A 19,370-nucleotide genomic window follows, 5' to 3' on the forward strand; every position below is an offset into this window, starting at 1 on the left:
CCTCCCTCCTAGTACCTCCCCTACTACTTTAAAACTGCCAGAGGTGGTTCAAATCAAAGCTGTGGCTCTCCACTTCTGCACCATGAACCTCATTGCCAGTGATCACCGAATACCTTTGAATGACGGAAACAGCATTCCTATCATTGGGCTTGGTACCTATTCGGAGAAAGTAAGAAGATTGCCATTTTTCCCTCCTGTGTCATTCTTATACCAACTTTGTTTTGAGACATACTTGTTTAAACTTTATTTTGAGTAGATTGGATGGAGTCATAGCTTGTTCTGCATAAAGCTAATTTCAAAGGACTATTATTCTTTTCTGTGGGTACTAAGGATGGAGTATTTACCCTAAAGAATATCATTGATATTCCTTTAAATGCTGATGAATATTTTACATAAAGATTTGTATCTTTCTATTGACCTCCTTTTGTTGAGAAACTCCCAAAACCCTTACAGGAGGTTCCATGAGATCAAAACTGTTTTTACAATACTGACATTTTTTGTCTGTTATGATGAACCTTCCTTTTCCAACTACTTATCTGTGTGAAGTAAGATTTCCTTCCTATAAACTTCAGCCAAAATTGCAAACAGAAACAAATTGAATGCAAAAACAAATATGAGAATCTAAATATCTTCTATTAAGGCAGACATTAAAGAGATTTGCAAAAATAATAATAACAACTTAATAAAACAATGCTATTCTCACTAATTTTTTGTTTTGGAAAATATAGGCATTTTTCATTTTAAAATGTTATTTATAATAACATTTAATAGATGAATCACTTTAAATTAATAAAAACATAAATATTTTAAAATTTATCAGTATTAATTTCTAACATGAAAATCATTGATAAATATAACCCACTTAAACAAAACCTCTTTGGTCTTTTCCATAATTTTTTTGAAGTCTTTTTTTTTGTTTTGCTTTTTGGAGGGGGGAGGCAAGGCAATTGGGGTTAAGTGACTAGTTAAGTGTTAAGTGTTTGAGGTCACATTTGAACTCAGTCCTCCTGACTCCAGGACTTACCTGTGTGCTCTATTCACTGTACAACCTAGCTATCCCTATTCTTCCATAATTTTTAAGATGTCCTGAGGTCAAAATATGAGAAACACTGCAGTAGGTTGATACAAGAATGTTCTTTGGATTTATGAGCCATGTATCATAGATTTAGAGATTAAGGAATCTTAGATCATCTAGTCCAACCCCTTCATTTTACAAATGAGGAAACTAAGTCCCAGAGAGGTTAATTGACTTCCCAACCAGACTTCAATAGTAAGTGGAAGGGCTGAGCTTTGAACTCAAGGACTTTGATTCCAAATTCAGGGCTCTTTCCCTTGTAACACAGGTTGACATCATTGTTCTCTTATGTGACTAATTTTTAAATTTAGTATGAGTAAAAAGTTCAAGGACGATTAGCTATCTGCACAGGTTTCCCCTTTTTTTTTTGTTACTCATTATTCTGGGATGTGGTTATAAGATATGTAAGAGATCACTGTTGGTTTCTGTGTTTTTGAATTTTAGAGGTTAATGAATCAGAGGAGAGTATATGAAACAAATTGTGTATGTGTGTGGGGGGGGTTGAGAGAGAGGAAGACAAAGAGAGGAGAGAGACAGAGGAGAAACAGAGACAGAAAGAGAGAGAGAAACAGAGAGGGAGCAGAAAGACAGAGAGAGAGAGACACAGAGAGGAGAAAAAGAGGAGAAGGGGAGAGAGAGAGAGACAGAGAGAGAGAGACAGAGACAGAGAGAGAGAGAGAGGGAGAGAGACAGAGAGAGACAGAGGAGAGAGAGACAGAGAGAGAGAGAGGAGACAGAGAGAGAGACAGAGACAGAGAGAGAGACAGAGACAGAGAGAGAGACAGAGAGAGAGATAGAGAGAGATCATCACTATCTGGCTATGTACATGAAAATGACTTCGTGTCATCTAGATCTGTTGATCTAGCCTAGTGCACAGCAAAGCCAGCCTACCTTGTCAATAAGGAGTCACAAAAAAGAGAAAAGTAGCATGTGCCAGGCAAGTCAAATCATTGTCATACCTCAACTACCACTTTCTCCTCTGACCCCTGTTGGAGGCAGCCTGGGACCATCAGCCCAAAAGCTCTGGGATGAAGTCAGTCAATAAGCATTTATTAAGCACCTCTTGTTGTACTGGGCTTGTGCTAAATACAAAGAAAAGCCCAAAGAGTCCCTGTTCTTAGGGGGCCCATAATATAATGGAAGAGACGGTATGCAAATAATTTTGTATAGATAGTCTATAGAAGGTATAAATAGAATATGATCAACAAGGGAATGGTTAGAACAAACTTCCTGGAAAAATTCACATTGTGTTAGTGCAACATACTGTGTACAAAGTTAAGAGCAATGTTATAAGATGATCTACTGTGAATGATTTAGCTATCCTTAGCAATACAGCAATCCAAAGCAACTCTGAAGGACATATTATGAAAAATGCTGTCCATTCCTAAAGAAAGAGCTGATGGTCTCTGAATACGGATTGAAGCAAACTTTTTTTTTCAAATGCTTTATTAACTTCTGATTTACATCATTCATTTCCGCCACATTTTGAGTTACAAATTTTCTCCCTGTTTTTCCTCTACCCACCACCCCAAAATAGCAGTCCCACAGGATATCCCCTCCTCCAATCTGCTCTCTCCCATATTTCTCCCATACCCCTTTTGACTTTTCCAGTGGATCTCTATGCCCCAGTGCCTGTATATCTTATTTCTCAATTACATATAAAATAGTATTAATAATAGTATATGTGTGTATATATTTAAATATTTGATTTTAAAACTTTGAATTCCAGATTCATTCCCTTCCTCCCTTGTCACCCAACCTTATTGGGAAGATAAGCAGTTCAGTATAGATTGTATATGTGTAGCTAATGCAAAACAATAACATAGTAGATATATTGTAAAAGACTGACTATATTTCCCTCCCTCCTATCCCACTTCCCACTTGTTCCATTCTCTACTTTGATCCCATCCCTTTTCAAAAGTAGGCGCTTCCAACTTCCCTCCCCCCCCAGCCTGCCCTCCCTTCTATCATCCCCCCTCTCATCCCCTTCGCCCATACTCTCCTGGAGGGTGATACCCTATTTAGTGTGTATTTCATTCCTTCCTCAAGCCAAATTCAATGGGAATAAGGTTGACTCATTCCCTTTGCCTTCCTGTTCTTCCCCTCCATTGTGACCATTTTCCCTTGCCTCTTCTATATGAGATAGTTTACCCCATTCTGTCTCTCCCCATCTCCTCTCATTATATTCCTCTCTCACCTCTTAATTTCACCTTTTAAGTATCATCCCTTCCTGTTAAAATGGTGTGTGCCCTCTATCTATATATACCTGTAAACATGTATACTCACATTCACATATGTATTCATATGCCCATATACCCTCATATATAGACATATGTATATTTCTATTCCCTTCAACTACTGAGAAAAGTTTCATAAGTTACAATTATTGTTTTTCCATGTAGGAATGTTAATAGTTCAACTTTGATAAGTTCCTTATGATTTCTTTTCCCTGTTGACCTTCTCATGCTTCTTGTATCTGAATGTCAAATTTTCTATTCAACTCTGTTTTTTTTTTTTCATCAAGAATGCTTGAAAGTCCTCAATTCCACTGAATGACCATATTTTCCCCTGAAACATGATACTCAGTTTTGCTGGGTAGGTGACTCTTGGTTTTAATCCCAGCTCCTTTGACCTCCAGAACATGATATTCCAAGCACTTTGATCCCTCCGTGTAGAAGCTGCCAGATCCTGGGTTATCCTGATTGTTTCCACAATATTCAAATGGTTTCTTCCTGGCTGCTTGTAATATTCTCTCCTTAATCTGGGAATTCCGGGACCTGGTTATAATATTCCTAGGAGTTTTCTTTTTGGGATCTTTTTCAGGAGGTGATCATTGGATTCTTTCAACCTTTATTTTGCCCTCTGGTTCTAAAACATCAGGGCAGTTTTCTTTGAGAACTTCCTGGAGGATGATTTCTAGGTTCTTTTTTTGATCATGGCTTTCAGGTAGTCCAAAAATTTTTTAATTATCTCTTCTGGATCTATTTTCCAGGTCAGTGGTTTTTCCAATGAGATATTTCACATTGCCTTCTATTTTTTCATTTGGATCTGTTTAACAGCATCTTGATTTCTCATAAAGTCATTAGCTTCCATTTGCTCCAGTCTAATTCTGAAGCAATGATTCTCTTCAGTGAGCTTTTGAGATTCTTTTCCCATCTGGAAAATTTGGCTTTTTAAGGCATTCTTCTCCTCATTGCCTTTTTGAGCCTCTTTTGCCATTTGAGTTAGTCTATTTTTTAAGTTGTGATTTTCCTCAGTCAGGCTGTTGACTCTCATTTCATAATTTTCTTGCATTGTTCTCATTTCTCTTCCCAATTTTTCCTCCCCTTCTCTTATCTGCTTCTTAAGGTCCTCTATGGCCTGTAAGCAGCTCATATTTTCCTTTGAAGTTTTTGGTGCAGGAGTTCTGACTTCATTGTCTTCCTCCTGTTCTATGCTTTGCTCCTTTTTGTCCCCAAAATAGGAGTGTAATGTTGGAATCTTCTGTCTGCTTTGTTTCCTTTGCCTGGTCATGTTGCCCCTCAGTCACCTGACCCCTGGGCTTTTTGCCACAGTAGGACTCTGCCACCAGACAGGGGAGCTTTTGTCCCAAACACTGGGGTTTTTTCAGCTGCCAGAGATATTAGATGGGTGCCCTCTCTGAGGTCTCCACACCCTCTGGCAAGCTGGTCACAGACCCCAGGACCTCCACCCTAGACTGCAATCCAGATCCAAGCAGGTTAAAGCAAGAGCAATTACCCCTCATTCTGGTGTTTTGTCCCCTTACACTCTGCAGGCCAGGAGCTGAAGCTGCCACATGGTGCTAGCTGGCTGTTCCTGCTGGGGGCTGGTCAGGCCTGCCCTGGAGCTAAAGCATCGGTTGTGGGGCTGGGCTCAGCTCCCAGACCAGTGTGCCGGCCGATTCCTGCCAGCCTGGCTGATTCCTGCCGGGCTTTTCTCAGTGGGAGGTTAGCTTCTCTGTTTCATTTTGTGGGTTCTGCAGCTCCAAAGTTTGTTTAGAGTCCCCTTTTTACATGGATTCAGGAAGGTAGCAGGGAGTTCGTGCTTCTACGCTGCCATCTTGACTCTGCCCCCCAGTATACATTTTTTTTTTTACTTTATCTTTCTTGAGTTTTTTTCTTGTATATGTTTTCTTTCACAACATGACTATTATGGATATGTTTTGCATGACTACTCAGATATAATCTACATAGAACTGTTTGCCTTCTCAATGAGGGTGGAATGGAGAGGGAGGAAGGAAGAGAATTTGGAACTCAAAGTTTTTATAACAAATGTTAAAATTATATACCAGACACACTTGCTAGCACTTGAGCAGGTCACTTAACCCCAATTGCCCTGCCTTCCACCCTCCAAAAAAGCAAAAAAAAAAATAAAATGCAACAGCAATTTTGTCCACTGTTGGTTTAGTTTTTGTCTTTTTTTTGTGAACTATACAACAGGATTTTGGAGAACTCTAATGAACAAGGAGCACAGGTGGAAGAGAGGGCCATTGGCCTTCTGCCCCTTCAAGACCATAAGAGAGGACCTGTATATGTGCAAGTGGAGAGGTTTGTGACTTTTTATCAAGGCACTGTCAGGGGCACTGACAGAAAAGCATAAGGAACAGGAGGTCCTTATCCTATCCCTTCTAGTTGTGTCACTTATTCTTCTCAGGAATGCATGTGATGAGGAATTTAATGTTATTTATCACATATACCTGTCATTAACCCTCTTCTTACATTTCCTAGGTCCCTTTGTTCCTAATATGAGGGCATAGGACAGTTCTAGGAGTGACACGGGAGAGATTGACTTTTGCTGGTGTAGGGCTGGGATATCAACCTTCCAGCCCATTGTTGGAGAGTTTTGCTCTTGAACCAGGGGCATAAGCACAGGCCATTTCACAACTACATTTCTATAGATATAATCACCATGAATAAGGTCTGCTTCTTTGTTTGTTTTTTAAGTAAACCTTCCCCCAAAGAAAGAAACCCAATAATAATGAGAGTTTATATAAAGAAAAACAATTTTGAAATTCTTAGAAACTCTCATGAATGCAGTAACCAAACAAGATTCCAGAGGAACCTCAGTTCCTCTGGCTTCCAGTGAAGAAGCACACTCCACACTTCACATGCTTTTCAAGGTGGAATGAGACATACATTTTCAAACATTGGCAATATGGGAATTTGTTTTATTTGACTTTGCATGTATATCTGTGGGAAGAGAAGGAAGGAAGTGATGAGGGAAGGCAAGTAGGTCATTGCAACAATTTTTAAAGCACAAAAGAGAATATGAGGAAGTACAGAAAGAAATGGACAAACTGGGGAGCTTTGAAAGTTGCATGTTGAATTTTTTTATATGTAAAAGGAAAAGCGGGTTGCATGTAATGGAGATTTGTGGTTACATATACATCCAAATATGAGAAACAAGCCTGAATTAAAGAAAGAAGCTAGAATGTTGTATATGGGGAACAGCAAGTAAGCCAATTTGTTTGACTCACAGCATGTGAAAAGGAAAAATATATAATCAATCTGAGAAGAAAGGTTGGAATCAGGTTGTGAAGAAGCACAGGACAGTTCTAGGACTGGTATTTTCAATGCCATTAGGTGTGGTTTATATTTTATCTTATAGGCAACAGAAAGCCACTGAAGCTTCCTGATCTGGGCAGTGCCGTGGTTAGACCTAGGCTTTAGGAATTTCAGTCTGACAGTTGTATGGAAGATAAGTTAGAGAGATTAGATGCTGTGACTGTGATCTAAGGAAGAGATCATGAAGACCTCAACTAGGATGGTGGTTGTGTAAGTGGAGAAAAGAGAATGAATCTGAGATATATTATCCAATGAATAAATAGCATTTATGTGCCTAATACATACCTGACACTATACTAGGATTTATGGATAGAAATACAAAAATGAGACCATTGTTGGCCTCAAGGAGATTTCATTGTAGTAGGATGAGATAACACATATAGAGGATTAGAGGCTAGGAAAGGGAGTTTTGATCTGGGGAGTCATGGAGATTATGAATGGAGCCATAGGAGAGTTGATTATCATTCCCTTTCTAATAACATTGACTTATGTTCAGACAACAGTGCAGGTGGAGGAGGGATGAGGTGATAACATATATTATGGTAAGTCATGTGACAACATGGCCATGCCAGATAGACTCTGGTTTCCTGGTGAATGACTGGGTGGGATGGGAAGCACAATTTTGGACCACCTGAATATAGGTAGTTGGGTATGTTTTCATGTACCCACCAATTAGGATAGATCAGCTGTAGTGCTAAGTGGCATAGATGAATTATCTTCCTTAGGTTGGGAGTCTTAGTCTCTAGAGGTCAAAATCCAGAGGTTCCTATTCCTAGTAGGACAAAGGAGGAGAATTGTAAAGTAAATAACCATATAACCATTTTGAGTAGGCAATGGTTTCCTGGTAGATGACTGGATAGGATGTGAAGATAGACTCAATAACTGATTGCATGTGGATAAAAGAGGGTGAAGAGTAAAGGACCATTTTGAAGTTTTGAACCTAAGTAATTGGAAAGCCCATGGTACTCTAATAAAATAGAAAAGTTAATAAAAGGGGTGGTTTGGGGCTGAATAATAGGTTTTGTTTGGGAATGTGTTGAGCTTGAGATACTTGGGAATCATCTGTATAGAAAGGATAGTTAAATCTATGGAAGTTGATATCACCATATTTCATAAATATCTCTTATGTTGAATTTAGCTTAAATTAGTTTTGCCTCACTCCCTTGGGGTTTAATTTCCTCTTAGTCATCTTAGCTCTTCCTAGCAAGCAGTTGGTTAAAGCTCAGGAGAGAGTTGAGAACTGGATATATGAACTTCAGAGTCATTTGCATAGAAGGGTTAATTGTACCCATGGGACCATTTTCATGATGACTTTAAGCCTAGAATCAAAAAATAATAAATCAAGCCTTGATTTGTAGCATTTGACAGTTTCTGAACTGTAAATGCTCACACTGAAATTTAATAACTGGCTCTTTTAAGCCCTTTACAGCTGACTCTAGCATACCCCTAACTATACCTTAAATATTCATACAAAGCAACCACAGGGGTCTTTCCCCTTTGTCAATGATAATATTCATGAATCATAATGATAAATAAGATGCATGATATTTTCTGTATTTTGGCTTTTTGCTTTGTTTATATATTTCTGCTACTTATATATTTCTTCTATCTTTCCTGGTACTAGTTTTAGCAGTTCCAGTAGACTTTTTTAGACTTTTTTCTTCAAATCAGTTTTACATACATACATATACACACACACACATACACACACACACACACATATATATGTATATGTACATATATATGTATATGTACATATATATATCACAAGGGACATCATTTCATTTTTTTAAATTAGAGACAATAAATTTAGGCGATTTAAATGTATTGTTGAAAATTTCAAGCAATTACCTATAATCATTCTGATTGTTTCAGTTTTTAATGTGGCAATTTTAAAAATAGGTTCTTGTATTATATTTACTAAAATTAACAATATTAAGAAATGTAGCGGATAGTATGCTTTCAATTTACATACAAAGAATATTTTATTTTTTTATCCACTTCAAATTTAAATACAACAACCATCACAACACTACAATTTATCTATGTCATGTACTTATGTTAACTGATGATAACTGACAGATTGTACTCCTGTCAATTTTGAAGGGATAGTCCAAATTTGACCATTTTTCTTCATACTGTAAACAGACTTACTGATGGTTGAAATTTTGTTGACTTTTATTTAAACTTTGTTTCATTGAAATAGGTGAGCATATCTGCACAGGAGTTGTAGTTGAAAATAGCCAATGATTTTGGCTGTTAATTCACACACACCCCTCTCAAGAGAGTCACGTGTCCCACCTTCAGTAGAAAGTTTGAAAAATTCTAGAGTGGGTTTTGCTATATACACCAAGGAAAATGTGATTATTAGAGATCAAATAAGACTTAGAATCAACTTTCAGGGGCAGCCAGGTAGCACAGCGAGTAAGAGCACCAGCTCCAGTGTTGAGAAGACCTGGAGATCGAATCCCGGGCTCAGACACTTAGCATCCATCCAGAAACACCTGGCCATGTAACTTTGAGCAAGTTACTTAAACCCCAATTGCTTAGGGATGGCCAGGTGGCTCAGTGAATAAGAGCACTGGCTCCAGTGTCGGGATGACCTGGATCAAATTCGGGCTCAGATACTCAGCACCACACCCAGAAATAACTGGCCATGTAACTTTGAGCAAGTTACTTAACCCCAATTGCTTTAAAAAAAAAAAAAAAGAATCAACTTTTAATGCTGCTTAGCTCCAATAGTTCACCTTTTCTTCTCTTTTTTCTTTCTGCCTTCACTGTAATCCATTCTTCCATTTCCCAGCTTCCTGACATTGCTTTTAATTTCTTTCCACTTCCTTAGAAGTATTTTTCTTGGTTGCTTCTGGATTACCTTTTCTATACTGTCGGATCTTAGCAGTATGCTGAAGTGGGACAGATCAAGGGAATAAGAAAATGATTGAGAGGATATTACCATCTTTCCTGGGTAGAAGCTGCATGTCAATATCAAATAAAAGTCTAATTAGCAAAATCTATGGCCATTAGGGTAGTCCCCTGACTCTTTTCTGTCACCAACAGATACAGAGATTAGTGTGTCTCGACCTGGGGATCCCTATCTTCATAGGAACCCGAGTTCTAGATGAGACAAGTGTCCCTTGTACTAGTGCCCAAGACTATTCCAAATAAAGATATACAGCCTCATATGAAGGGCAAATTGAAGAAGGATTCTCAAACATCATCAAGTGAAACTCTGAGGGTCACAAAGTCCTGTAAAATTATACTAGCAGTAGGTCCCTATTCTGTAAGAATCATTTTCAGAAGTCCAGGAAAGTGAGGTGATGAGATTTTCAGCACTGGATAACTCCTCAACACTAGAAGTTATAGCTCCAAGTTGACTACTTCTGACTGGCATGGCAGTGAATAAGTTTCCTGTTTTACGACTGATATTTTGAGACCATTGATCATTATTATCCACTATTAAATAATGTTAATTCTAATAATTATTAAAATATTTGTCTTTCACTTGTATGAACTAATACTGAGTGTAGTGAGCAGAACCAGGGAACACAACTCTGGGCGATGATCATCTTTGATAAATTTAGCTCTTCCCAGAAATGCAATAATCTAAGACAATTCCAAAAGACCCATGATGGAAAATGCTATTCACATCCAGATAAAGAACTATGGAGTCTGAACACAGATCAAAGCATACTATTTTTCCTATTTTGTTTTTTGTTTTTGTCTTTCTCGTGGTTTTTCCCTTTGGTTCTAATTCTTCTTTATAACATGAACAATGTGGAAATATGTTTAATATGATTGTACATGTATGGCCTATGTCAGATTGGATGCCATCTTGGGGGGAGGGTAAGGAAGGAAAGAAAATTTAAAACTCAAAATCTTATAAAAGTGAATGTTGAAAACAATAAATAAATAAATGAAAGGTTTGGCTTTCATATGACTTTCAAAAGCTTGTAAATCACTTTAGATGTTACTTCTTTTGATTCTTATAACTCCTCTGTGAAGTAGACAAGACAGGTATTATTATCCCTATACAGATGAGAAAACTGAATCTTGGAGAGATTCAATGATTAGCCTATAGCCACACAGTTCTACTTAACACCATTCATATTGTACTTTAATTAATTGGTGGATATGACCCTATTTGAACCAATTGCAGAGTTGATTGATTATATTACTTCCATGACTGTTTTTCTGGAGCCCCAAAACATCTTCTTTGCACTGTGAAAAGCTACCACATTCTGTTGGTAATTATCAAGTTTAAATGAGACTTCCTAAATGAGAGAGCTTGGAGCAACTTTTCCAAACATTAATGGATGTAAACTGGCAGAAAAAAAACAGGGAGGAAATGGAGTTATCAATTAGCAATTTTAGTTGATATAAAGAAAGAAATGTTTTTAGATATAATCAATCTAGAGTCAAGTCCAATTCACCTTTTTTTTCTCTCTTTATTCCAGGAAATTGAAGACCAATGCAGACAATCTGTGAAGATTGCCATTGATGTTGGGTACCGCCATTTTGATGGTGCCCTCCTTTACAAAAATGAACAGGAAGTGGGAATGGCAATCAAGGAGAAAATTACTGAAGGAAAAGTGAAACGAGAAGACATCTTCTACTGTGGCAAAGTGAGAACCTATTCTGTCACTATTACTTTTATAATAATAGGACAAGGCAGGGCTAAGAAAATTTAGGAAATAATAGCTATCAATAATTATGTTATTGAAAAAAATCTGTGTAAGGCATTATGTTAAACCATTACAAGAAATCTAGACCATCATTTGGACTATCACAGATCCAAAGAAGGATTCTCAGGAGAGAGATAGGTGCCAGCTCCATTGAGAGGGGAAAAAAAAGTCATAATTTTCCCACAATGTCATTTTTCTTTTATGTGGGAATTTGGGCCTAAATGAGAGGGGATAGTTTATCCCTTCTCTTAATCTTCCCATTCCTCACAAGATTTTGCTGGAATGGGGAATGGCCATCCCTCTGAATACAAGGGAGACTTCAGGTCTTCATTGGTGACTTTACTTCTTAAAAAATGTAATTTGAAAGTCAAATTTATAAACTAAGTAAGTTGGATACTGGGAGGTGGGGCAGGAAATAGAAGGGGAATGGATGGGAGAAATTGTGGAGGTAAAATTGGGAAATTTTTTACCTTGGCCAAAAGTATCATTAAGGTTTCCTTTTAAGCAAAAACATTTTAATGACTTATTGGTGCTTTTTCCCACACATTATTGTTATTTCCCAATGATCCATTACACACACACACACACACACACACACACACACACACACAGGGGCCTTATAACAAAGATGCAAAGTTAAGTAAAACAAATCAATGCTTTGACTTTCTCTGACAATATATAGCTAATTCTGCACCCAAAGTCTACCATCTCTATAGCAAAAGGAAGGAAACATACTTCACTGTCAGTCTTGTAAAGTAAAGATTAGTTACTGAATCAATCATTTCTAATATAGTATGGCTATATCTCTCTAAAAATGTGTTATGTGGCAAGAGCTCTGTATTCAGACTAAAAAAAGACTGGGATTTGAATTCTGGTTTGATACTTACTCAATATGCTATCCTGGCTAACTCTTTTAGCTTTTTGGGGACTATAGTTATCTCACATGAAAAATGAACAGGTTAGACTGGATGACTTCTAAGTTCTAGTTCTTGATTCTATCAAATGAATAGGGTTGGGAATATTCCTTAATCTTTGAAGTTAGTATTAAACCTTCACCTGTTAGTTCATTCCCCCCTTTTCAGATTTCAGAAAAATCTCTGCCTTCACCTTGCATCAAACAGAACTGAAGAAGTTTTTGTTCTAGTATGTTTGTGAAATGTCAGTCTATCACTTTCAGACTTAACTTTTTAGAACTGACTTAATATTATAACTCTGTAGCAGCAAGCACCCTAGCGTACCCAGGATGGCTGCTAGCACAGGTTCTTACATCTGCTTTTCTAAAGGAAAGCAACTCAAAATTGGTTCACAGTCTTACTTTAATCAATCAAACATATATCATTTACCTAGTTAAGGGAAAAAGTTAGCACTCTGAACTTCAGAGAATACAAACAAGTTACAAGCAGACAAAAAAATACAGACAGAGAAACAGATCAGTAGACAGGCTTCCAGCTGTCTGACCATTACATCTATACCTAGTCAGTTACCAGAGAGGGAAGCACTAACATCTGGGTTTTCAGAGCTGGGAGGCTCAACAGGCCTAGAGTCTCATCTAGTCAAATCACACAACTCTTCTCAAAGTGATCCCCAAAGCAAAATCTCACATCAGGGTATATATAGCCTTCTCCTGGCTCAGAGAATGTCAAAACCCTCTTGACCCACTGCCCAATCACAAAGCAACAAGTTGTGGGCATTCCTGAAAAACAAGCCTCCTGCCACAGGTTCCATGTAACCACATTCAGCCTATTAGGGGCAGAGTATATTCGCAAATCAGGGAAGGTTCTCAGAGTCACTAAAGCCTATCAAAGGGCCTAAGGGCAAGGAAGATCTTCAGATTCCCATTCCCATAACACTTAAGCCTATCAAAGGGCCTAGGGGCAGGGACAATCTTCAGATTCCCATTCCCATTACAAACTCTAAGTCCTACTTTCTCCTGTATAATAAGCTCATCTATTGCAGTTAGACACAACTAATGCTTTAGGATAAATCAAATTGTTGCTATCTACTCCTGAATGTACTTATAGAGCAAGAGGTTGAAGAGGAAGTCATTTTTGTAAGAACAAGCCATTTTCCCAAACCGAGCTATGTACAAATGGTTTGGTAATTCTTTGTGCTACTGCAATTTTATGAAGTATAAGCAAAAAAGACCACAGTGGTCTTTGATCCATGAACTGACTTTTAGGACCTTGAAGTCCTCTACTCTTTCACAGCATTTAGGGATGACCTCAGATACTGGCATTCCCTATCTAGTCAGTGATGCCCATTTATTATTTTATTATTATACAAATATTATCATTTGTAAAAATTATACAAAGATTACAAGAGATTTTAGTCCTCTTAACAGAAATAGGAAAGATTGAAATGAGCATGGGTTTGAACATGTTGAAGTTGACCAAGCAAAGATAGTCAAGTAATCACTATGGGTGAATAATGAGGCTTTGTTATATAGATTTGGGAGTCATCCACATAGAGATAGCTGAATACATAAAACTGATCAGATCAAGAATAAGAGTGTAGAGGGGCAGCTAGGTGGCACAGTGAATGGAGCACCGGCCCTGGACTCAGGAGGACCTGAGTTCAAATCTGGCCTCAGACACTTAATGCACTTACTAGCTGTGTGACTTTGGGCAAGTCACTTAACCCCAATTGCTCTCCAAAAAAAAAAAAAAGAATAAGAGTAGAGATAGGGAAGACAAGCTGACCCAGGGCAGAGCCTTGGGAGCTGTTCACAGCAAAGGAGGAAACAGGTAGAAAACACCTGAAAGAAAACAGAATATTATGGAAACCATGTGATAGTCAACAGTACAAAAGCTATACTGGGAATGGGGCAATGAGAATAAGGACTAATAGGAGACCATTGGATTTAGCAGTTAAAAGGTTACTAATAACCTTAGAAGGAGTAGCTTCAATCAAATGGTGGTGTTAGAAGCCAGGATAAAAGGAATTAAGACATGAAAGCATTCAGTACAGATCAAGAGTTCTTAACCTAGTTTCCAGAGAACCCCAAGGGGTCTATGAATAGATTTCAAAGAGTCCATGAACTTAGATAGGAAAAAAAATTACATATTTTTTAAACTAACTTCTAATTGCTTAGCATTTCCTATCATTGTGAGTTTTTATTTTTTCAATTTTATTTTATTAAATTTGTTTATCTACTTTTAGTTTATAACATTCAGTTCCACAATCCCTTGAATTCCAAATTTTCTCCCCCTCTGTCTCCTCCCCCCTTGCTCTCCATGACAGCATGCAATCCAACATAGGTTCTACAAATACCTTCACATTAAGCATTAGTCAGGTTGTAAAGAAGAATTATAACCAGTGAAGTGAACAATGAGAAAGAAGGAACAAAAAAGAACTAAACACAAAAGAGAGAGCAAGTAGTTTGCTTCAATCTGCGTTCAAACTCCGTAGTTCTTTTTTTTGGATGTGGATATCCTTTCCGTCATAAGTCTTTTGGAGTTGTCTTATAACCTTGCATTGCTGAGAGGAGCCCAGTCTATCAAAATTAGTAGTCATAGATAGAATGTGTCTGTAATTGTGTACAAAGTTCTGGTTTGGCTCTCCTCACTTAGCAGAAGTTTATATAAGTCTCTCCAGGTTATTATGAAGTCCCTCTGCTCCTCATTTCTTATAGCACAATAGTATTCCATTAGATTCATATACCATGACTTGTTTAGCCATTCCCCAATTGATAGGCATCCCCTTGATTTCCAATTTTTTTGCCACCACAAAAAGAGCTGCTATAAATATTTTTGTGCAAACAGGTCTTCCTCCCACTTATATGATCTCTTTAGGATACCTAGAAATGGTATTGCTGGGTTAAAGGGTATGCACTTTTTTATAGCCCTTTGGGCATAGTTCCAAATTGCTCTCCAGAATGGTTGGATCCATTCACAGCTCCACCAACAATGCATTAGTGTTCCAATTTTTCCACATCCTCTCCAGCATTTAACATTTTTCTGTTTTGTCATTTTAGCCAATCTGAGGTGTGGTAAGGTGTGGTACCTCAGAGTTGTTTTGATTTGCATTTCTCTAATCAGTAGTGATTTAGAGCATTTTTTCATATGCTTATAGATATATTTAATTTCTTTCTCTGAAAACTGCCTGTTCATATCCTTTGACCATTTATCAATTTGGGGAAAGACTTGTATTATTATAAATTTGACTCAATTCTCTGTATATTTTAGAAGTGAAGCCTTTATCAGAGACACTGGTTGTAAAAATTCTTTCCCACTTTTCCACTTACTTCCTATTCTTGGTTACATTAACTTTATTTGTACAGAAACTTTTCAATTTAATGTAATCAAAATGATCCATTTTGCATTTTATAATGCTCTCTAACTCTTGTTTGGTCATAAAATCTTCCCTTCTCCATAAATCTGACAGATAAACTATTACTTGTTCTCCCAGATCGCTTACAGTCTCAGTTTTTATGATAATGCACCCATTTAGACTTTATTTTGGTATATGGTATAAGATACTGGTCTATGCCCAGTTTCTGCCATACTATTTTCCAGTTTTCCCAGAAGTTTTTGTCAAATAGTGAATTCTTGTCCCAGAAGCTAGGATCTTTGGGTTTATCAAACAATAGATTACTATAGTCATTGACTGCTATGTCTTGTGTACCTAATTTATTCCACTGATCCATCACTCTATTCCTCAGCCAGTACCAAGTAGTTTTGATAACTGCTGCTTTATAATACAGATTAAAATCTGGTATGGCTAGGCCACCTTCCCTAGCATTTCTTTTCATTAATTCCCTTGATATTCTGGACCTTTTGTTCTTCCAGATGAATTTTGTTACTATTTTTTCTAGCTCATTAAAATAATTTTCTGGTAGATTTATTGGTATGGCACTAAATAGGTAAATTAATTTAGGTAAAATTGTCATTTTTATTATGTTAGCTTGACCTAACCACAAGCAACTGATGTTTTTCCAGTTATTTAGATATGACTTTATTTGTGTTAAAAGTGTTTCGTAATTGTGTTCCTGGGTTTGTTTTGGCAGACAGATTCCCAAAGATTTTATAGTGTCTACAGTAACTTTAAATGGAATTTCTCTTTCTATTTCTTGCTGTTGGACTTCGTTAGAAATGTATAGGGATGCTGAGGATTTTTGTGGGTTTATTTTATCCTGCAACTATGCTAAATTTATTTATTATCTCAAGTAGTTTTTTACTTGATTCTCTAGGATTCTCTAAGTATATCATCATATCATCTGCAAAGAGTGATAGCTTAGTCTCTTCTTTGCCTAACCTAATTCCTTCTATTTCTTTTTCTACTTATTGCTACAGCTAACATTTCTAGTACCAAATTGACTAAGAGGGGTGATGGTGGACATCCTTGTTTCACTCCTGATCTTATTGGAAATGCTTCTAGCTTATCCCCATTACATATAATACTTGCTGATGGTTTTAGATAGATGCTACTTATTATTTTAAGGAAGACTCCATTCATTCCTCTACTTTGTAGTGTTTTTAATAGGAATGTGTGTTGTATTTTGTCAAAGGCTTTTTCTGCATCTATTGAGATAATCATATGGTTTCTACTAGTTTTGTTGTTGATATGATCAACTATTCTAGTAGTTTTCCTAATATTGAACCATCCTTGCATTCCTGGAATAAATCTTACCTGATCAAAGTAGATTGTTCTCATGATAAATTGCTGTAGTCTTTTTGCTAATATTTTATTAAAAATTTTTGCATTTATATTCATGAGGGAAATTGGTCTATAATTTTCTTTCTCTGTTTTGGCACTTCCCAGTTTAGGTATCAGTACCATATTTGTTTTTGGCTTTTTTTAGATTTTTCTTTTTGCTTTTTGGAGGGGGGAAGGTAGGGCAATTGGGGTTAAGTGATTTGTCCAAGGTCACACAGCTAGATTTGTGTTGTGTCTGAAGCCAGATTTGAACTCAGGTCCTCCTGACTCCAGGGCTGGTGCTCTATTCACTGAGCCACCTAGCCACCCCATCAGTACCATATTTGTGTCATAAAAAGAATTTGGTAAGATTCCTTCTTCTCCAATTTTCCCAAATAGTTTATAAAGTATTGCAATCACTCATTCTTTAGATGCTTGATAGAATTCTCTTGTAAAACCATCTAGTCCTGAGAAAGTGTCCATAAGCAATAATATTATCATCTAGTATTTACATAACATCTACTCTAGCAAACATTACACTAAATGCTTTTTACAAATATTGCCTCATTTGATTCTCACAACAACCTTGGGACTTAGGTACTATTATTATCTCAATTTTACAGATGATGAAACTAAGGCAAATAATGGTTAGATGATTTGTCCAAGGTCAAACAACTAGTTAACATCAGAGGCCAGATTTGAACTGAAAAGTTTCTACAGATGGCCAAAGAGGTTGATGAATCCCAGCTGTAGGTTGGCATAATGTTATGAGAGGGTCAAGTAAAGGGATTTTGTTTGTTTTGTTTTTAATATTTGGATGTGATTGTAGAGGAAAAGTCATTGGATAACAAGAGACTAAAGATAAAAGAGAATAATCAAGGGGGCAGGCTCTAGGAAATGAGAAGGGATGGGACCAAGGTTACAATGAAGAAGATGATCTTGGTGTTGTGGGTGAAAGATGAAATTACTGAGGAAACAAAGGTTTGAGCTTCCCAAACATAACAATTTACTAAATAATACATGTCAATTGCCCAACAAATTGGGACCGGTCCCCTTTCTCAGCTTTGGCACTGGACCCTGAATACAAGGGGAAACAGATTTCTAATACATTAAAAACAATTAATTAAAAGGAAATGATTAGCCAGGATACATTAGGAAATCGGATTTCTAATTGGAGGAAAGATTAGGAACTTTCTAAGTTGACAGAGGAAGAGCAAGCAGGTACAATTGCCTGAAATCAGAAAAAGAGGTATCCCATTCCCCCCAAATGTCTGTAAAAAATAAAAGGAACATGGAAACAGTAACTGATTGATCAGTATGGGGCCAGTTTTCAGTTAAGACATATGGGTTGCTTGAGATGTTATAATTGTGAGAAAATCCCTTGCATCAATCCTCAGACCTGACCAGGTCTCTAATCAGCATAACCTAGGTCCTTAGTTAAGGGTTTCTAAGCAGCAGGCAGAGGTGGTCCAGCTTCCTAGATGCACAGGGTTAGGTTCAAACAATGCCATAAAGTTTTCTCACAATTCTCACAATTGAATAAAGTTTTTTCACAAGGCAGAAATTGAACTGACCCCATAATTGAATAGAAAGGGGCCTGAGCTAGCTTCAGAATTGTGTCATAAGATAGAGTCAATGTGGCTTACTCAGTTGCCACTACCACTTGGTGTTCTAATCCCCTCAAATCTCTTAGTTCCTTCATTGGCGGGAAATTATGCCATCTTTTCCTTAGAGACTGGAACAAAGGAAGGGAAAATAAAGGATAATGAAGCAGGGCTTCATTTGAAGAACCAAATAAAGGACAGTGATGATAAAAATAGATGGCCTCTATTTTCTCAGTCAAGTAGTAGTCTCAGTCTTCTGCTTGTGTGGTAGGGAAAAAGTGTTTTAGGAGATTTGAGGGAAGAGGAGAGGTTTAGAATAGTGGTATCAAACTCAAATAGAAACAGATTCCATAGAAAACCACAAATTAACATTATCTATGTTGTATTTTTATTTATTTTGTTAAACATTTCCCAATTATATTTTAAATTTGGTTCAAGCCCACTGGCCTACATGTCTCAAGTCTGACACCTCTGGTTTAGAATACTCCCCTGCTATGAAGAGGATAAGAGTCAATCAGGGAAAAATAAAAGGATTTCCATGTAGTAATCTGTGACCAGTCCCAAGATTTAGTTGATATGTCTGTGGAAAAACCAGTTCAAGGTATGAACAAATCATATCTCTTCTGTTCTGTACTTGTGTATCTGACTTTTGAACTTACAGTAGAAATAGAGGGTTTTACATTTATTTCCTGTTAAATTTCAACTTTGGTGTTAGAGCTGCAGCCTCTCAAGATCATTTTGAATAGCCACTGTATTAGTTATCCTTCCCTGCTTTGTGACATTTGCATATCTGATAAATACCATGGCTTAC

At 37.2% G+C, this 19,370-nt stretch overlaps 1 protein-coding gene across 1 annotated transcript in view; it reads left to right on the forward strand.

Annotated features, from left to right (window-relative positions):
• Positions 1 to 19,370, forward strand: part of AKR1D1 (aldo-keto reductase family 1 member D1) — a 136,834-nt gene that overhangs the window by 59,799 nt on the left and 57,665 nt on the right. The window contains exon 2 of the mRNA XM_069087307.1: positions 11,094 to 11,261. Within this exon, the coding sequence (XP_068943408.1) occupies positions 11,196 to 11,261 (66 nt within the window). The 5' untranslated portion in view covers positions 11,094 to 11,195. The remainder of the gene's footprint in view (positions 1 to 11,093; positions 11,262 to 19,370) is intronic.

The sequence above is a fragment of the Petaurus breviceps genome, unplaced genomic scaffold (genome assembly GCF_028583685.1).
Source record: "Petaurus breviceps papuanus isolate PSGF00001 unplaced genomic scaffold, PetGlider_PUasm1.0 181, whole genome shotgun sequence".
Taxonomy (NCBI): Eukaryota; Metazoa; Chordata; class Mammalia; order Diprotodontia; family Petauridae; genus Petaurus; species Petaurus breviceps.